The sequence below is a fragment of the Phyllobates terribilis genome, unplaced genomic scaffold (genome assembly GCF_046119375.1).
Source record: "Phyllobates terribilis strain yellow unplaced genomic scaffold, ASM4611937v1 Scaffold_11__3_contigs__length_659146591, whole genome shotgun sequence".
Taxonomy (NCBI): domain Eukaryota; kingdom Metazoa; phylum Chordata; class Amphibia; order Anura; family Dendrobatidae; genus Phyllobates; species Phyllobates terribilis.
In genome coordinates this window covers 111362630-111380605 of record NW_027362771.1, presented here as the reverse complement: position 1 = coordinate 111380605, position 17976 = coordinate 111362630, and the positions used below count along the sequence as shown (strand labels likewise).

The 17976-nt window shown below is 40.7% G+C and overlaps 1 protein-coding gene across 4 annotated transcripts in view; it reads left to right on the top strand.

The window, feature by feature from the left end:
- SYCP3 (synaptonemal complex protein 3) overlaps positions 1-17976 on the top strand; it is a 49898-nt gene that overhangs the window by 30046 nt on the left and 1876 nt on the right. For 3 of the 4 annotated variants that reach the window (XM_073651508.1, XM_073651509.1, XM_073651511.1), the window contains exons 5-7: positions 4886-5003; positions 6575-6674; positions 8367-8465. In XM_073651508.1, coding sequence (XP_073507609.1) covers positions 4886-5003; positions 6575-6674; positions 8367-8465 — 317 coding nt within the window. The remainder of the gene's footprint in view (positions 1-4885; positions 5004-6574; positions 6675-8366; positions 8466-17976) is intronic. The other variant, XM_073651510.1, reaches the window with a different exon arrangement.

Here is a 17976-nt window from a genome sequence, read left to right as displayed (position 1 = left end):
GGCCATTCCAGAACATTGTAATTGTTCCTCTGCATGAATGCCTGAGTAGATTTGGAGCGGTGTTTTGGATCATTGTCTTGCTGAAAGATCCATCCCCTGCGTAATTTCAACTTTGTCACTGATTCTTGAAAATTATTGTCAAGAATCTGCTGAAGCTGAGTGGAATCCATGCGTCCCTCAACTTTAACAAGAGTCCCGGGGACGGCATTGGCCACACAGCCCCAAAGCATGATGGAACCTCCACCAAATTTTACTTTGGGTAGCAAGTGTTTTTCTTGGAATGCTGTGTTTTTTTGCCGCCATGCATAACGCCTTTTTGTATGACCAATCAATTCAATCTTGGTTTCATCAGTCCACAGGACCTTCTTCCAAAAAGAAATTGGCTTCTCCAAATGTGCTTTTGCATACCTCAGCCGACTCTGTTTGTGGCGTGTTTGCAGAAACAGCTTCTTTCGCATCACTCTCCCATACAGCTTCTCCTTGTGCAAAGTGCATTGTATAGTTGACCGATGCACAGTGACACCATCTGCGGCAAGTTGATGCTGCAGCTCTCTGGAGGTGGTCTGAGGATTGTCCTTGACTGATCTCACCATTCTTCTTCTCTGCCTTTCTGATGTTTTTCTTGGCCTGCCACTTCTGGCCTTAACAAGAACTGTCCCTGTGTTCTTCCATTTCCTTACTATGTTCCTCACAGTGGAAACTGACAGTTTAAATCTCTGAGACAGCTTTTTGTATCCTTCCCCTGAACAACTATGTTGAATAATCTTTGTTTTCAGATAATTTGACAGTTGTTTTGAGGAGCCCATGATGCCACTCTTCAGAGGAGATTCAAACTGGAGAAGAACTTGCAAGTGGCCACTTTAAGTAGCTTTTCTCATGATTGCATGCACCTGGCTATGAAGTTCAAAGCTCAATGAGGTTACAAAACCAAAAAAAGTGCTTTAGTAAGTCAGTAAAAAGTAGGTAGGAGTATTTTAAACAAGAAAATGATAAGGGTGCCCATACTTATGCACCTGTCAAATTTTGTTTGAATGCAGATTGCACATTTTCTGTTAGTACAATAAACCTCATTTCAAGGCTGAAACATTACTGTGTCCAACAGTTATTACATATATCAAACTGAAATAGCTGTTGCAAAAACACCAATTTTTATAAAACATTAAGCCTAAGATTAATAGGGGTGCCCAAACTTTTTCATATAACTGTATATTGTACCCATAAATAAATATTTTTATGAAAAAATAAACCAAAAAGGTACACATATTTGGTATTGCCACGTCCAGAACGACCTGACGTATAAAACTGTCCCACTAGTTAACCCCTTCAGTGAACACTGTAAAAATAACTAAATAAAAATCGATGCTTTATCATGATACCAACGAACAAAAAGTGGAATAAAACATGATCAAATAGACAAATCCCTGATCCCTAACTTTATTTTTTGGCTGATGGAGTTGTATGGCAGCTTGTTTTTTGCAGGACAAGATGACGTTTTCAGCGGTACCATTTTTATTTACATTTGTCCTTTTGATCACGTTTTATTCCACTTTTTGTTTGGCGGTATGATGATAAAGCATCGTTTTTTGCGTCTTTTTTTTTTTTTTTACCGTGTTCACTAAAGGGGTTAACTAGTGGGACAGTTTTATAAGTCAGGTCGTTCCGAACGCTTTGATACCAAATATGTGTACTTTTATTGTATGTTTTATTTTTTTCATAATAGGTATGAGTACAATATATATATATATATATATGTGTATATATATATATATATTACAGTACAGACCAAAAGTTTGGACACACCTTCTCATTTAAAGATTTTTCTGTATTTTCATGACTATGAAAATTGTACATTCACACTGAAGGCTTCAAAACTATGAATTGACAAATGTGGAATTATATACTTAACAAAAAAGTGTGAAACAACTGAAAATATGTCTTATATTCTAGGTTCTTCAAAGTAGCCACCTTTTGCTTTGATGACTGCTTTGCACACTCTTGGCATTCTCTTGATGAGCTTCAAGAGGTAGTCACCGGAAATGGTCTTCCAACAATCTTGAAGGAGTTCCCAGAGATGCTTAGCACTTGTTGGCCCTTTTGTCTTCACTCTGCAGTCCAGCTCACCCCAAACCATCTCGATTGGGTTCAGGTCTGGTGACTTTGGAGGCCAGGTCATCTATTGTAGCACCCCATCACTCTCCTTATTGGTCAAATAGCCTTTACACAGCCTGAAGCTGTGTTTGGGGTCATTGTCCTGTTGAAAAATAAATGATGGTCCAACTAAACGCAAACCGGATGGAATAGCATGCCGCTGCAAGATGCTGTGGTAGCCATGCTGGTTCAGTATGCCTTCAATTTTGAATAAATCCCCAACAGTGTCACCAGCAAAGCACCCCCACACCATCACACCTCCTCCTCCATGCTTCACGGTGGAAACCAGGCATGTAGAGTCCATCCGTTCACCTTTTCTGCACCGCACAAAGACACGGTGGTTGGAACCAAAGATCTCAAATTTGGACTCATCAGACCAAAGCACAGATTTCCACTGGTCTAATGTCCATTCCTTGTGTTCTTTAGCCCAAACAAGTCTCTTCTGCTTGTTGCCTGTCCTTAGCAGTGGTTTCCTAGTAGCTATTTTACCATGAAGGCCTGCTGCACAAAGTCTCCTCTTAGCAGTTGTTGAAGAGATGTGTCTGCTGCTAGAACTCTGTGTGGCATTGACCTGGTCTCTAATCTGAGCTGCTGTTAACCTGCGATTTCTGAGGCTGGTAACTCTGATAAACTTATCCTCAGAAGCAGAGGTTACTCTTGGTCTTACTTTCCTGGGGCGGTCCTCATGTGAGCCAGTTTCTTTGTAGCGCTTGATGGTTTTAGCAACTGTACTTGGGGACACTTTCAAAGTTTGCCAATTTTTCGCACTGACTGACCTTCATTTCTTAAAGTAATGATGGCCACTCGTTTTTCTTTACTTAGCTGCTTTTTTCTTGCCATAATACAAATTCTAACAGTCTATTCAGTAGGACTATCAGCTGTGTATCCACCAGACTTCTGCACAACACAACTGATGGTCCCAACCCCATTTATAAGGCAAGAAATCCCACTTATTAAACCTGACAGGACACACCTGTGAAGTGAAAACCATTTCCGGTGACTACCTCTTGAAGCTCATCAAGAGAATACCAAGAGTGTGCAAAGCAGTCATCAAAGCAAAAGGTGGCTACTTTGAAGAACCTAGAATATAAGACATATTTCAGTTGTTTAACACTTTTTTTGTTAAGTATATAATTCCACATGTGTTAATTCATAGTTTTGATGCCTTCAGTGTGAATGTACAATTTTCATAGTCAAGAAAATACAGAAAAATCTTTAAATGAGAAGGCGTGTCCAAACTTTTGGTCTGTACTGTGTGTGTGTATATATATATAGGGATTGGTTTTTCATTTTTTCTTCTTATATTTTTCCAATTTTTTTTCCACTTTCTTTCACTTTTTTACTTTGTCCCACTATGGGACTTTCATTTTTTGCAGGCTGATGGCTGTCAGCGCTGCACTGACACAAGTTAGATAGATCATACACTGCGCATGATCTAACTAACTTGCTGGTGCCTGGTGACCCGGATGGCCTCATGACTACATCGGGTCACCATGGCAATGATCAGGATCTCCGATCCAAGGTAAGAAGGGCTGTCTTTCCTCTGCCTTCTCTCGAAATGCTGTGATCTACTTTGATCGCAGCATTTCGGGGGTTAATGTGCCAGGAGCGGTGCGGGACCGCTCCTGGAACAGAGTGCCGGGTGTTAGCTGTCAGAATCAGCTGACACCTGGCAATCGTGCCCGCACAGCCTCTGTGCGGGCGCGATCACCGAGGCGTAATAATACGTACCTGGTTATTAAGGCCCAAGGCACAAGGACTTATTATTACGCCTCACGTCAGAAAGGGGTTAAACTTCATGGGTGCCAATAACGATGAGCAGGACTGTACACACAGTGAAGCATGATTGAGGCAGCATTATGCTTTGGGGCTCTTTTTCAGCAGCTGGAACTGGAAAATTAGTCAAGATGGAGGGAATTATGAACAGTTCCAAATATCAGTCAATTTTACAACAAAACTTTCAGGCCTCTGCTAAAAAGATAAAGAGGAATTTCACCTTTCAGCCTAAGCATACCTCCAAATTGACAAATGAATGGCTTTGCCAGAAGATCAACATTTTGAAATGGCCCTACAGAGACCAGACCTGAATCCAGGGCAATTCACAGGAGATGCTTTCGCAATTGACAGATTTGGAGCACTACTGCAAGGAAGAGGGGGACACAGATTTTCAATTCTAGATGTGCCATGCTGTCATAAATTCAAAGGGTACTTCAACAAACTATTAGTTTAAGGGTTTGTGTATTTATGCTACCACATTGTTTTAGTTCTTTACTTTTTTGCACCAGAAGAAATTTCAGTTTATTTTTCAGTTGAATTGTACAGATTAAAGGTGGAGTGTTCTGAAATGATTCTTCTTGGTATGATTATTTTTACACCACAAAAATGCGGTAATTTTGAACAGAGGTGTAGACTTTGTATATCCAGTGTATATTTCTCTTATAATCCTTGGTGGGATTTGAACCTAGGACCCCGGTGCTGTAAGGTAACAGTGCTAACCAATCAGCAACACTGACTGTACACATTCAAAGTATTATTTCACTCACCAGCAATATCTTAGCTTTGCAATTTGATTAATCAGTTTTATTTATTTCCTTTGAAACCTTTCATAATTGGCAGGGGTCTTTACAGCATGATCTGCAACAGCACCCATGATGACCTACCCTGGAAATACATATAAGTTAAAGGGATTGTTCTCATTGATAACAATTGTTAACTTTTACCAATCTTTCAAACACAGCGGACATTAGCAAGGCTCTATTAGCAAAACGCAAGAGGTTGGAAATGTATACAAAGGCATCCTTAAAAACCAGTAATCAGAAGATTGAAAATGTTTGGAAAACACAACAAGATCAGAGGTAAATTACTATGCAAGTACTGTTTTTGTAACCTATCTTAACCCATTTACCACCTTGGGTTTTTCAGTTTTCGTTTTTTGCTCCTCTTCTTCCCAGAGCCATAACTTTTTTAATTTTCCGTCAATATGGCCATGTGAGGGATTGTTTTTTGTGGAACGAGTTGTACTTTTGAACGACACCATTGGTTTTACCACATAGTGTACTGGAAAACGGGAAAAAAATTCCATGTGTGATGAAATTGTAAAAAAAAAGTGCAATTCCACAATTGTTTTTTTTTTCTTCTTACCATGTTCATTAAATGCTAAAACTGACCTGCCATTCTTATTCTCCAGGTCATTCCGAGTTCTTAGATACCAAACATGTATAGGTTATTTTTTATTTAAGTAGTGAAAAATTAAATCCTAAGTTTGTAAAAAAATAAAATAAAAAAAAAAAATGGCGCCATTTTCCGATACCTGCAGCGTCTCCATTTTTCGGGATCTGGGGCTGGATGAGAGCTTATTTTTTGCAAGCCGAGCTGCCGTTTTTATTGATATCATTTTGGGATAGATACTATGTTTTAATCGCCCTTTATTGCATTTTAATACAATGTTGCGGCGACCAAAAAAACGTAATTCTGGCGTTTAGATTATTTTTCTCGTTACGCCGTTTACAGATTGGATTAATTATTTTTATATATTGATAGATCAGAAGATGAAACCAAATATGTCTTTTTGAATTTTTTTTTATTTTTTATTCTGAATGGGGCAAAAGGGGAATGATTTGAACTTTTTTTTATATTTTAAAAAACATTTTTTTTTTTTTTTAGTTTTCATTGGCTTCAATAGTCTCCATGGAAGACTAGAAGCTGCGATCATCCAATCGCTTGTGTTACACATAGCAGGGCTTCAGCAAAAATGCTCATCTGCAATGAACGCTGACCGCTGGGCAGCACTCATAGCAAATCGGCTGACAACCACAGGGGTTTCCTGAAGACCTTGGGTTGTCATGCTAACCCGTAGGTGGTCCGCGAACATGTGACGGGCGTGCCGATGGTCGGGTCTTATGACGTGCTTCCACCTGCGACTGTTAGGGGCACTTGACAGCTGATCAGATCAGCTGTCATGTGCCGTGAAATTTGCGGGCTCAGTGCCGGAGCCCGCATCAAAGTGAGGGAGACGACCTTGGACGTACCTATATGTCCAAGCTCGTAAAGGGGTTAAAAACTCTTCAGACAGATACTAGTGCTATGATATGGAGGAAAAAAATGGGCATGGAGCAAGTGGCATAACAAAAATTCATAGGTTCCCATAGAAAAGTTAGAAATGTCCATCTGCTTGGTGATAGCCAACCAAATTACAGTAATGCAAACAGCAGCATACCTACTTTTAGTTGAGCAGTGCCCCTGTTCCTACACAATTACCGTGCTGGAATAATATGGTGATTTACAAGAATTACAGGAACCTTACAGCGTGTAATATTACTGGGAAGTAAGGGATTAATATCCCTTATACAGCCTAATATAAATACATTTTTACTAGCTACTAATGACTGCAGATCAAGTAAAATTTTAAACTGATGTTTTATTACAGACAGAAGATGAGCGATGAGTATTCTCAACAGTTTAAGACTTTATTTCAGCAATGGGAAGATGACATGCAAAAAGCAGAAGAACAAGAAGAAAAAGTAACGGTAATACAATTTTTGAATTGTATATAGTACTGTGCAAAAGTTTTAGGCTGCTATGGAAAAAATATTGCAAAATAAGAATGCTTTCAAACATAGAAGTGTCAAAACGTATTTATATCAATTAACAAAATGGAAACTGAATGAACAGAAAAATATAAATCAAACCAATATCTGTTGTGACCACACTTAGACTTCAAAACGTAATGTAATCCCAGACCACTTCAATGATGTTGAAAACAGGGCTCTGTGGGGTCCATATCATCCCTTCCAGGACTTCTTATTCTTCTGTACTCTGAAGCTAGTTTTTAATGACATTGGTTGTATGTTTGGGGTCATTGTCTTGCTGCAGAATAAACCTGGAGCCAATCAGACGCCTCCTTGATGATGTCTGCCTGTTTATTATGCTTTTCTTATGTAGAACCAGCATATTCCACAACGTTCTACAGACATCATCACTGTCCCCATTGTTGCTCACAATCTAAACTCCCTATTTGTCTTTGCAGATGTTGTCCTTGGTGGGATTTGATCCTGTATTTTTCAGCATGGAGAACAGTAATTATCTTGACCAAATCCCCATCTCCATTTGCTAAAATGCAGCCACAAATTTGCAAGGAACCTCAATAATGTCTCTCTGTTGTCTGCAGACACCCATTATTGTACCGCTCTTCCGCCCTTCAGTAAACCAAGTGCCTCCTTTTACAGCCAAATATTTCACATTTGCACTCATCCGTCTAGAGCCCCTACTTGTATTTTTCTGCATCCCAGTTCCTGTTTTCGTGGGGTATTTTGTCACTTTTTTTGATTGGTCGTATTCGTTGCTGTTTTTTTTGCGCCAAATTCTTCATAAAGGTGTACATAGTTCATGAATTTTGCGCAAAGTAAAAAATGGTCTTTATTTTTGTCCGTTACCATTTTTGCAACCTTTTAGCATAAAGAGTCACGTTTTGCAAAAGTTTTTGGTGTACATAAAATCATTGTGTTGGGGATTGGAAAACAATTGTGCAAAATTTTTCTACATTTTTGAAAAGCTGCAAATGAGTAATCAGGTTCAAACATCTATAAATGGAGTGCCATTGGGCAGGACCCAGTAAATTTATTTTTCTTCCCCCATCATGTCACCTGGTTATATTATCCTTGTGTATTAATGTATAAATGGTTATTTTCAGGCTATTGTTATGACAGCTTGAGACATGTAATGTAAAGTTGTTTCATAATTGCATTTCCTTCTATAGTTATTTATACTTCAGATTTGATTATTGGAGCATATTTGTACAATACGGGACTATATCACCATCTATTAATATGGTCTATTTCTACATATGTCTCTCTAGTTAGATGTATAACCATGTTCCAGCTACTATTTATAAATTAATATAATCATCGACTAATATACGCATATATTGGTACTCTACTTACACGCTGTTAAGTAGGTTGTCATAAGATTTATATATGAATATTTCATTATTATATAGATATAGTGCCACTTTCTTTGATCTTTCTATCCAATCTTTTCATTAATTTCAGCATAAAATGTTTGTTAGAATTGTGCGATTGACTTACAGTTGGTCCGTGCACACAGAGATCATACTGAATATAAAATATTAGAATGTAAATATGTAAAAATTAAAATATAAATATGCTCATCTGAACTTAGATTCACACAACCTAAAAGCTTCATTTCCTTTCACGAACTAGAATATGTTCCGTCAGCAACAGAAACTTTTTCAACAGGCCAGAATAGTTCAGAACCAGAGACTGAAAGCAATCAAGCAACTCTATGAACAGTTTGTAAAGGTAATTTACAATTGGATTATTTATTAGACATTATACCTTATTGAAAATTAACAGTTTGATATCTGAAAGTATTTACAACACATCACATTTGAATATCATCCAATATTATAGCAATCTCTTCTATTATGGGGCTGGTCAGAAACAAAATTTTATTTTACTCCTAAATCTCTTTCTATTTGATGTCATACTCTAATCATTTTTCTAATATGCTTTAATTAGATAAGCGCCGCCCCGTCACTTGCGGGGTGGTGCTGGTTTCTCCTCACTTGTTCTCTTCTTACAATGTGCAATGACCGTGCGCTCTGTTGCCGGCTTGTCACGTCTGATCAGAGCCGGTGAGAGAGCGCATTGTCACTTTGGACTGAAGAATAGTGCTCAATGACAAGATCTTACTGAGCATTTGTCAGAATTGACATCTGACGCATGCTCAGTAGAGCAGGGACTAGCCGAGCCCCTAAAACGGAGGTCACTGATGACGCTTTAATTCAGGGAGGGGACCGAGGCCATGGCAGTGACCACAGCCTCTGCCCCCTGATGATGATTCATTTGAATATTACAGCACTGGGATTCTAAAATTAAGCGTCATCAAAATGGAAGTAGTAGGAAAAAAATAAAGCAGTTAGGAGTAGTGATGGAATAGTAAGGACTTTTTAATTGGAGTATATTAGAAAAAAATTAGACTATGACATTAAAGTAAAACAAAATTTAGTTTCCGATACCCCTTTAACTTTAAACATTTACAAACCAGTTGCTTTCTCTGTAGATATATATATATATATATATATATATATATATTATATGTGTGTGTGTAAGTTGGAACAGGGCCGGAGGTGGGGTGGGGGTAAAGACAAAACCAAAAAATTTACCTTGAAACTCATCGCCCCAGCAGTTTGCTGACCGCTATCCGGTCCCCTTCTTTCTACTGTTGCGCGCTGCATCTCTGGCCTCTTCACTATAGACCAGGACCTCTGGCCACGTTCAGACCTTGGAGGTTACTGCGTGTCATAGGATCGTGACTTTATGACGCAGTGACAGACTGGGCCGGAAGTCTTGGAGATGCAGCTTGTAAGGATCGTAAAAGGACCAGATGGCAAGCAGTGGGGCGGCCTGAGTGATGAGTATTTTTTTTAACCATGCCCCCCCCCCCCCCTCTGCTTGCTATGTAGTCCATTCTTTCCTTTGTCGGGAACTTATGACTAGAGATGAGTCAATCTTTCAAGGTTCAGTTATGGTTACTTCCAGACTTCGCCAAACATATCCGAACCCCACTGAATTCAATGAGAGGCAAAACCAAACGCATAGACCTTCAGGGGGGCCCAAAAGCTGCCAAAACAGTTCAAATAAGGGACAGACACCAGGAAAAGTGGCATCAGTACAAATAGCATAATTATTATTTATTATAGCGCCATTTATTTCATGGTGCTTTACATGTGAAAAGAGTTATACATAGCAAACAAGTACAATAATCTTGAACAAAAACAAGTCACCGACTGGTACAGGAGGAGAGATGACCCTTCCCGCAAGGGCTCACAATCTACAAGGGATGGGTGAGGATACAGTAGCTGAGGGTAGAGCTGGTCGTGCAGACCGCTGTGGAGCTAGGGATACTGCAGGTTGTACGCTTGTTGGAAGAGGTAGGTCTTCAGGTTCCTTTTGAAGGTTTCCACAGTAGGCCAGAGTTTGATATGTTGAGGTAGAGAGGTACAGAGTAGGGGAGAAATCTTGTATGTGATTGTGGGAAGAGGAGATAAGAGGGAAGTAGAGAAGGAGATCTTGTGAGGATCGGACGTTGTGTGCAGGTAAGTACTGGAAGACTAGGTCACAGATGTATGGAGGAGACCAGTTTTGGATGGCTTTGTATGCCAAAGTTAGAGCTTTGAACTGGAGTCTCTGGGCAATGGGAAGCTAGTGCAGGGATTGATAAGAGGGGAGAAGCCGGGGAATAGCGGGGTGACAGGTAGATTAGTCAGGCAGCAGAGTTTAGGATAGATTGGAGGGGTGCGAGAGTGTTAGAAGGGAGGCCACAGAGCAGGAGGTTGTAGTAGTCGAGGCGGGAGATAATGAGGGCATGCATGTGTTTTTGCAGATTCATGGTTGAGGAATGTGCGGATCCGGGAGATATTTTTGAGTTGGAATTGGCAGATCAGAGTCAAGCTTGCAGGACTGGGGAGAGTGGGCTGAAATCAACTTTGATGGATAGGTCAGTTGGGGGGGTTTAATGAAATGGTGGAAAGTTGATGAATTCGGTTTTATCCATGTTAAGTTTTACAAATCTAGCAGAGAATAAAGATGAAATAGCGGACAGACATTGTGGGATTCTGGTTAGTAAGAAGGTGATATCATCTAATGTGTGAAGGTGATAATATATCTGTGTGTCGTCAGCACAGAGGCGATACTGAAAGCCGTGAGACTCAATGAGCTGTCTCAGGCCGAAGGTAGATGGAAAACTCATAGAAGAACATGAACGATCAAAACACCCAAAATGTATTTTCCAATGTAAAAAACAACTTTTATTATATCAATGCAAAATGCAATACAGATAATTGACAAAAATGGTGCAGACACATACACTATAAAAAATCCATCATAATACAGAACAAATGGGGTCCATTCTGTGAAACCCACAATAGCTCAATGGCCATGTGCACTCATATTGAGTGACCCACACAATAATAATGGGGTCCAAATAAATATAAATATATAGAATTTAAAGTATCCACGAGATTTAATAATGATCATTCATGGTAGGTGCATTTGGTAATCATCAGGTAGTAACGCATTCAACTGACCACAAAAAAAACATCAATAGGCAAATAATTCATACCTAGACACAGGACCACAGGGTGTGGGAGCTCACAGAGGGGCCACGCGTCCACCCCAACGCGCGTTTCGGCACTGCCTTCTTCAGGGGACGTAAATCATCTCAGGAGGTGTGTCTATTTAAATATTAGCCCAGCCAATGGGTGAAGATGGGAGGACCATAAGTGACGCATGTAGCGTCACAGTTGCCGGGTCGACCCGTGAAGTCGGCGTCATGCGGCGGATCATGCGGCGGTCATATGGGCCCATGTGACTCCGCAGGTCCTTGCAGGGAGACGCTGAAGGCCACGGGGCGCTCCACAGGCCCGCGACGCGCATGCGTGCAGGTCCTATATGACCGCTCACGGTATCCCAGTACTCAAAATCATCCGGTATGCACATATAGATGTCATAACCCTTAATATGACGTGTCGCATTTACCACATAATTAATGCTAAAGTCTAAGGGTCAATTTACCAAAGTGTTCTAATCCTACATGATCATGCATTAGAAATTGGACCATAGTATGCTCAACATGTTAGTTAATAAAAAATAATTTCATACAGATAACAGTCCAAAATCGACATGTACATAATTTATAATGACATCACTCCTATAAACATAATTAATATCTCACATATAATAAATATTTAAATAGGTCGGGACCAATAAGGTCCTCAATACTGGATTGTCGATATACAGAGCAATAACCATAAGGTCCAATAAATACATGGACGTGAAGAATACACACCATGTATGTGAGTACCCACATAAAGGAGAATGTGCGTGCCCACAAATATAAACCCTATATCATGGACAGAAGGCGTCCACGTCGAGCATGACATGACCCCGATTGAGTCTGTACATGATCTGACGCGGACACTCCCTGCACCATCCCGGGTATAGGGAAAGTTTACACTGGGAAATCGAAATATCAAAAAATGTCTGCAAATGATTACGATATCAACAAGTCGTACAACCAATCGGTGCATAGTGAGACAATTATCATTCCAGGATCAAGTAGATTTTCATCTCCACCCATGGTCGGAAACAAGGGACATCAGAAGAGGTGTAACGAGACCACATCCATCCAAAGAGAATTTAACAACAAAATACATATGGATAGTCACTGTGAAAGATAGAACCAAAATTAGAACCAATTAAAAACAATATAGATGTATTTTGCAAGCAGGGAGTGATCAAAGAAAAGGAACAAAACTTAAATTCTCGTTCAATCCATTAGGATGTACCGTACCCAGATTCCAAATCCATCCTGACTCGAGTTGAGCTAAACGCTGACTTAATTTTCCTCCACGGATTCCGTACTTAAGTGAATTAATCCCTCTAATTTTTAATAGAGAACTGTCACAACCATGACATGACTTAAAATGTCGTGGTATTGTCCTGAGTGTGGAAGCGTCCACGCCATCGGTGGCTGCCAAGATGCCCAATACATGTTCCCTTACTCTCACTTTAAGTTGGCGCGTAGTTAGGCCAACATAGATCAATCCACAAGGACAAGCGTGTAGGGAGGTTGAGTAGTCAGTTTCCTCCAATGATATACACCGCTTGCAGAATTATTAGGCAAATGCGTATTTTGATCACTTTGATACTTTTTATACATGTTGTCCTACTCCAAGCTGCATAGGCTTGAGAGCCAACTACCAATTAAGTAAATCTGGTGATGTGCATCTCTGTAATGAGGAGGGGTGTTGACTAATGACATCAACACCCTATGTAAGGTGTGCTTAATTATTAGGCAACTTCCTTTCCTTTGGCAAAGTGGGTCAGAAGAGAGATTTGACGGGCTCTGAAAAGTCCAAAATTGTGAAATGTCTTGCAGAGGGATGCAGCAGTCTTAAATTTTCAAACTTTTGAAGCGTGATCACCGAACAATCAAGCGTTTCATGGCAAATTGCCAGCAGGGTCGCAAGAAGCGTGTTGGCCAAAAAAGGCGCAAAATAACTGTCCATGAATTGAGGAAAATCAAGCGTGAAGCTGCCAAGATGCCATTCGCCACCAGTTTTGCCATATTTCAGAGCTGCAACGTTACTGGAGTATCAAAAAGCACAAGGTGTGCGATACTCAGGGACATGGCCAAGGTAAGGAAGGCTGAAAAACGACCACCTTTGAACAAGAAACATAAGATAAAACGTCAAGAATTTGTCAAGAAATATCTTAAGACTGATTTTTCAAAGGTTTTATGGACTGATGAAATGAGCGTGACTCTTGATGGGCCAAAGCCTTGATCAATAAAGGGCAGAGAGCTCCACGCCGACTCAGACGCCAGCAAGGTGGAGGTGGGGTACTGGTATGGGCTGGTATCATCAAAGATAAACTTGTGGGACCTTTTAGGGTTGAGGATGGAGTGAAGCTCAACTCCCAGACCTACTGCCAGTTTCTGGAAGACAACTTCTTCAAGCAGTGGTAAGGAAGAAGTCGGTATCGTTCAAGAAAAGCATGATTTTCGTGCAGGACAATGCTCCATCACATGCATCCAACTACTTCACAGCGTGGCTGGCCAGTAAAGGTCTAAAAGAAGAAAAAATAATGACATGGCCCCTTGTTCTCCTGATCTGAAACCTATAGAGAACCTGTGGTCCATCATAAAATGTGAGATCTACAGGGAGGGAAAACAGTACACCTCTCAGAACAGTGTCTGGGAGGCTGTGGTGGCTGCTGCACACAATGTTGATCGAAAACAGATCAAGCAACTGACAGAATCTATGGATGGAAGGCTGTTGAGTGTCATCATAAAGAAAGGTGGCTATATTGATCACTCATTTTTTTGGTTTTTGTTTTTGCATGTCAGAAATGTTTATTTCTAAATTTTGTGCACTGATATTGGTTTACCTGGTGAAAATAAACAAGTGAGATGGGATTATATTTGGTTTTTATTAAGTTGCCTAATAATTCTGCACAGTAATAGTTACCTGCACAAACAGATATCCTCCTAAGATAGCCAAATCTAAAAAAAAAAACACTCCAACTTCCAAAAATATTAAGCTTGGATATTTATGAGTCTTTTCGGTTGATTGAGAACATAGTTGTTGATCAATAATAAAAATAATCCTCTAAAATACAACTTGCCTAATAATTCTGCACACAGTGTACTGTATTGGATGCAAAGTCTCGTTGGTCTCTTGACATTTTCAATGATTGTGTGTCATGAATTTTGTTGACACATGAATCTAGGTTTTTCTCTACTTGAGCATCAAAGATCTGAAGTTTCTCACTTGGGCATGTAGATCTAAGTTTGCTTTGTGCTTCATCAATAGAATTATCCAGGGCCAGAATAGTCAGTGTTATGTTCTATAAGTAACTGCATGAGTCCAAGGGAGCATGTGTTGCATAAATTCTCCCAACCAGAGATAAAGTCATTATCATCCACCACAAATGTGGGAATAACACGTACTCTCAGCCCTCTTGGAATCAATTTGTTAGTAATGTATCTCTGTAAGAATGCTCTATTCCACCATATTTTGGTTCGTTTAAATAGCAAATCCTGAATGGATTGAACCTGATTGTCCCAATTTTGATCACTCTCTACCCGCTGTTCGGCACCACCTGAGCCAAACACCTGATCAATTTGACCGAGCCAGGGTCAGTTCCTACGACATGGAATTTGCTAGACAGGCTGAAGACCTGAAAAATAGATTCTATGAGATGGGTTACAGTAGATGCATGGTGAAAAGAGCATATCATCGTGCTAAATATTCCATTCGACATGAATTATTATATAAAAAAAAAAGCCCCAAAAGGGAAGAAAAAGCGAGATTCATAACAAACTATCATGGACAGTTTGGACGTATGAGGGAATGCCTGACTAAGGCATGGCCAATCTTATTGACAGATCCCACGCTGGAAAAAATTCTTCCTGATCGGCCATCTATCACTGTACGTCGTTCCAAAAATTTACGGGACCAACTAATACACAGTCACTATCATGCTGAATCCACGACTACAATTCTGGGTGCTTCTAGTCCTGAGTGTGGAAGCTTTCCATGCGGTCGATGTGTTACCTGCCCCAATGTGGAAAGAGTGAATACATTTACTAATGCGTCTGGTACTAAGACATATGAAATCAGGAGCCGTATCACATGTACCTCACGCTATGTCATCTACTATGACACTTGTCCTTGTGAATTGATCTATGTTGGCTTAACTACGCGGCAACTTAAAGTGAGAGTAAGGGAACATGTATTGGGCATCTTGGCAGCCACCGATTGCGTGGACGCTTCCACACTCAGGACAATACCACGACATTTTAAGTCATGTCATGGTTGTGACAGTTCTCTATTAAAAATTAGAGGGATCAATTCACTTAAGTACGGAATCCGTGGAGGAAAATTAAGTCAGCGTTTAGCTCAACTCGAGTCAGGATGGATTTGGAATCTGGGTACGGTACATCCTAATGGATTGAACGAGAATTTAAGTTTTGTTCTTTTTCTTTGATCACTCCCTGCTTGCAACATACATCTATATTGTTTTTAATTGGTTCTAATTTTGGTTTTATCTTTCACAGTGACTATCCATATGTACAGTTATATGAAAAAGTTTGGGCACCCCTATTAATCTTAAGCTTAATGTTTTATAAAAATTGGTGTTTTTGCAACACTATTTCAGTTTGATATAAGTAATAACTGTTGGACACAGTAATGTTTCTGCCTTGAAATGAGGTTTATTGTACTAACAGAAAATGTGCAATCTGCATTCAAACAAAATTTGACAAATGGGTGCCATGGGAGGGTGGACTACAGTGATCGAGGGGGGCTCATGGTACCAGACAAACTGTTAGTGAAGGTGCAGGAGCTGAGGAACAAATGGAGGATGATGAGGAGGAAGAGGTGATGGGCGCACAACTGTCAGGACATGAAGAGGATAATGATCCCCTCTGTGTTGTCCATGGTTGACGGGAGGGGACGGAGGAAGCAAGCTTGAGTGTTACCCCACCACCAACAAACCATGGACTTGGACCTAATGGAAGTGCCTGACACACAAGCGCCTTCTTGCTGCACTATCTGCAAAATGATACCCGTATGGTTAGGATTAGAAATAGTGCGGACTACTGGATTGTCACTCTGTTAGATCCACCGTACAAGAGAAAATTTTGACAGATGCATTCCCTCCCCGGAAAGGGACGCGCATGCTGGAGTATCGAAACACACTTGTAGACAATCTTAGGGTGGTTTTCGCCAAGACATCAGTGAGGCACACAGTGTGCATCGCAGTTCTAGACTTCCAACCCCGGGAATGTCGAGCCATCAGCACAAAAACATCAGCAGCAGCCTAAGTGGCAGAAGCAATTTCTGTGAGTCATTGCACACATTTTTTAGACCAGCCCGTGCACCAACAGAACAGAGCACAAGTCTGACACATAGTGAACGACTGGAGAGGATGGTGCAGGAGTATCTCAATATCAATGCCATCGGGAATGGGGGGGGGGGGGGGGTTGGACCCTTTTGCACTTTGGTCTTCAAAAATGGAAGAGTGGCCTGAGCTTGCCTGTCACGCCTTGGAGGTTTTGTGCTGCCCGGAAGCCAGCATTCTCTCGGAACGTGTCTTCGGCGCTGCTAGTGGTGTCCTGACAGATAAGCGCAGCCGGCTGTCCCCTGAAAGTGTAGACAGCCTAACTTTCATAAAGATGAACAAGTCATGGATCTCAAATGACTTTTGCACCCCGGTCGCAGACTACACAATGGTGCAGTTTTTAGTGTGCTGCATTGATCTTGAGTTATTGCAGTCTGTGACACCTTTGTCATGGCTTCTGTTGCTTCCTGCTGCTGTTACTAACAATTTTTTGTAATGTGGAGACTCCAAGTTGGGTCTCCATCTGGTGGGTTGCCTGTAGTGGAAGGGGTGTCTGAGCCCCAATATACTATTTTAACTCTGGGGAAATTGATGCCACTTTAGTAGTGTCTGCCCCTAATTTTTGGAAATGTAAGTTGGGTCTCCTTCATGTGTGTTGCCTGTAACAGTAGGGCTCCCAGACCAGCATTTACTTTCAGTCAACTACATGTGTTACTATCATTACATTTTTCTAACAATAGTAGTCTATGAAGCTTATTTTTCTGCCATCTGAGTGTGGCTGAGCAGAAAAGCAGTTTGAGCTGTTGCATGAGGTTTCAGGGCTTCCAGGACAGCAGGCCTACACCGATCCCTCACCCACCTAGTCTTAATTTGAACTGAAATTCAAAGCTGTAAATTCGAGCCCAGACCCTGTCTCATGCATGGCCCATGCCCGACTGCTGCTGTACCATTATAAAATTTCTACCGTGGGACAATTGATTCCACTTTTCCTGGTGTCTGCCCCTAATTTTTGTAAATGTTTGGACTGCAAGTTGAGTCTCCTTCATGTGTGTGTTGCCTGAATTTGGCAGGGCTCTCAGAGCACCAGGCCTACACATGTCACTTATCCACCTGTTTCTGATCAATGTTTAAGGTAGAAATGCTGGTGCAAGCCCTCTCCCATGTGGAAATGTGAACTGCTGGGTGGGACCACACAATTAGCACAAAAAAAATAAAAGCTGAAATGTGGCCTGGTTTCTGGAGCACACTATTAGCACAAAGAATTTAGATTCAGAAATGTGGACTTCTGGCTAGAGCAAAAATATGAGCACAAAAAAATTATATGCTTTTTGTTTGTTTTTAACATCTAATGTCTAGAAGGGGTCATTCATAATTAGGGGACAGCCTGTATCGAGTACTTAAT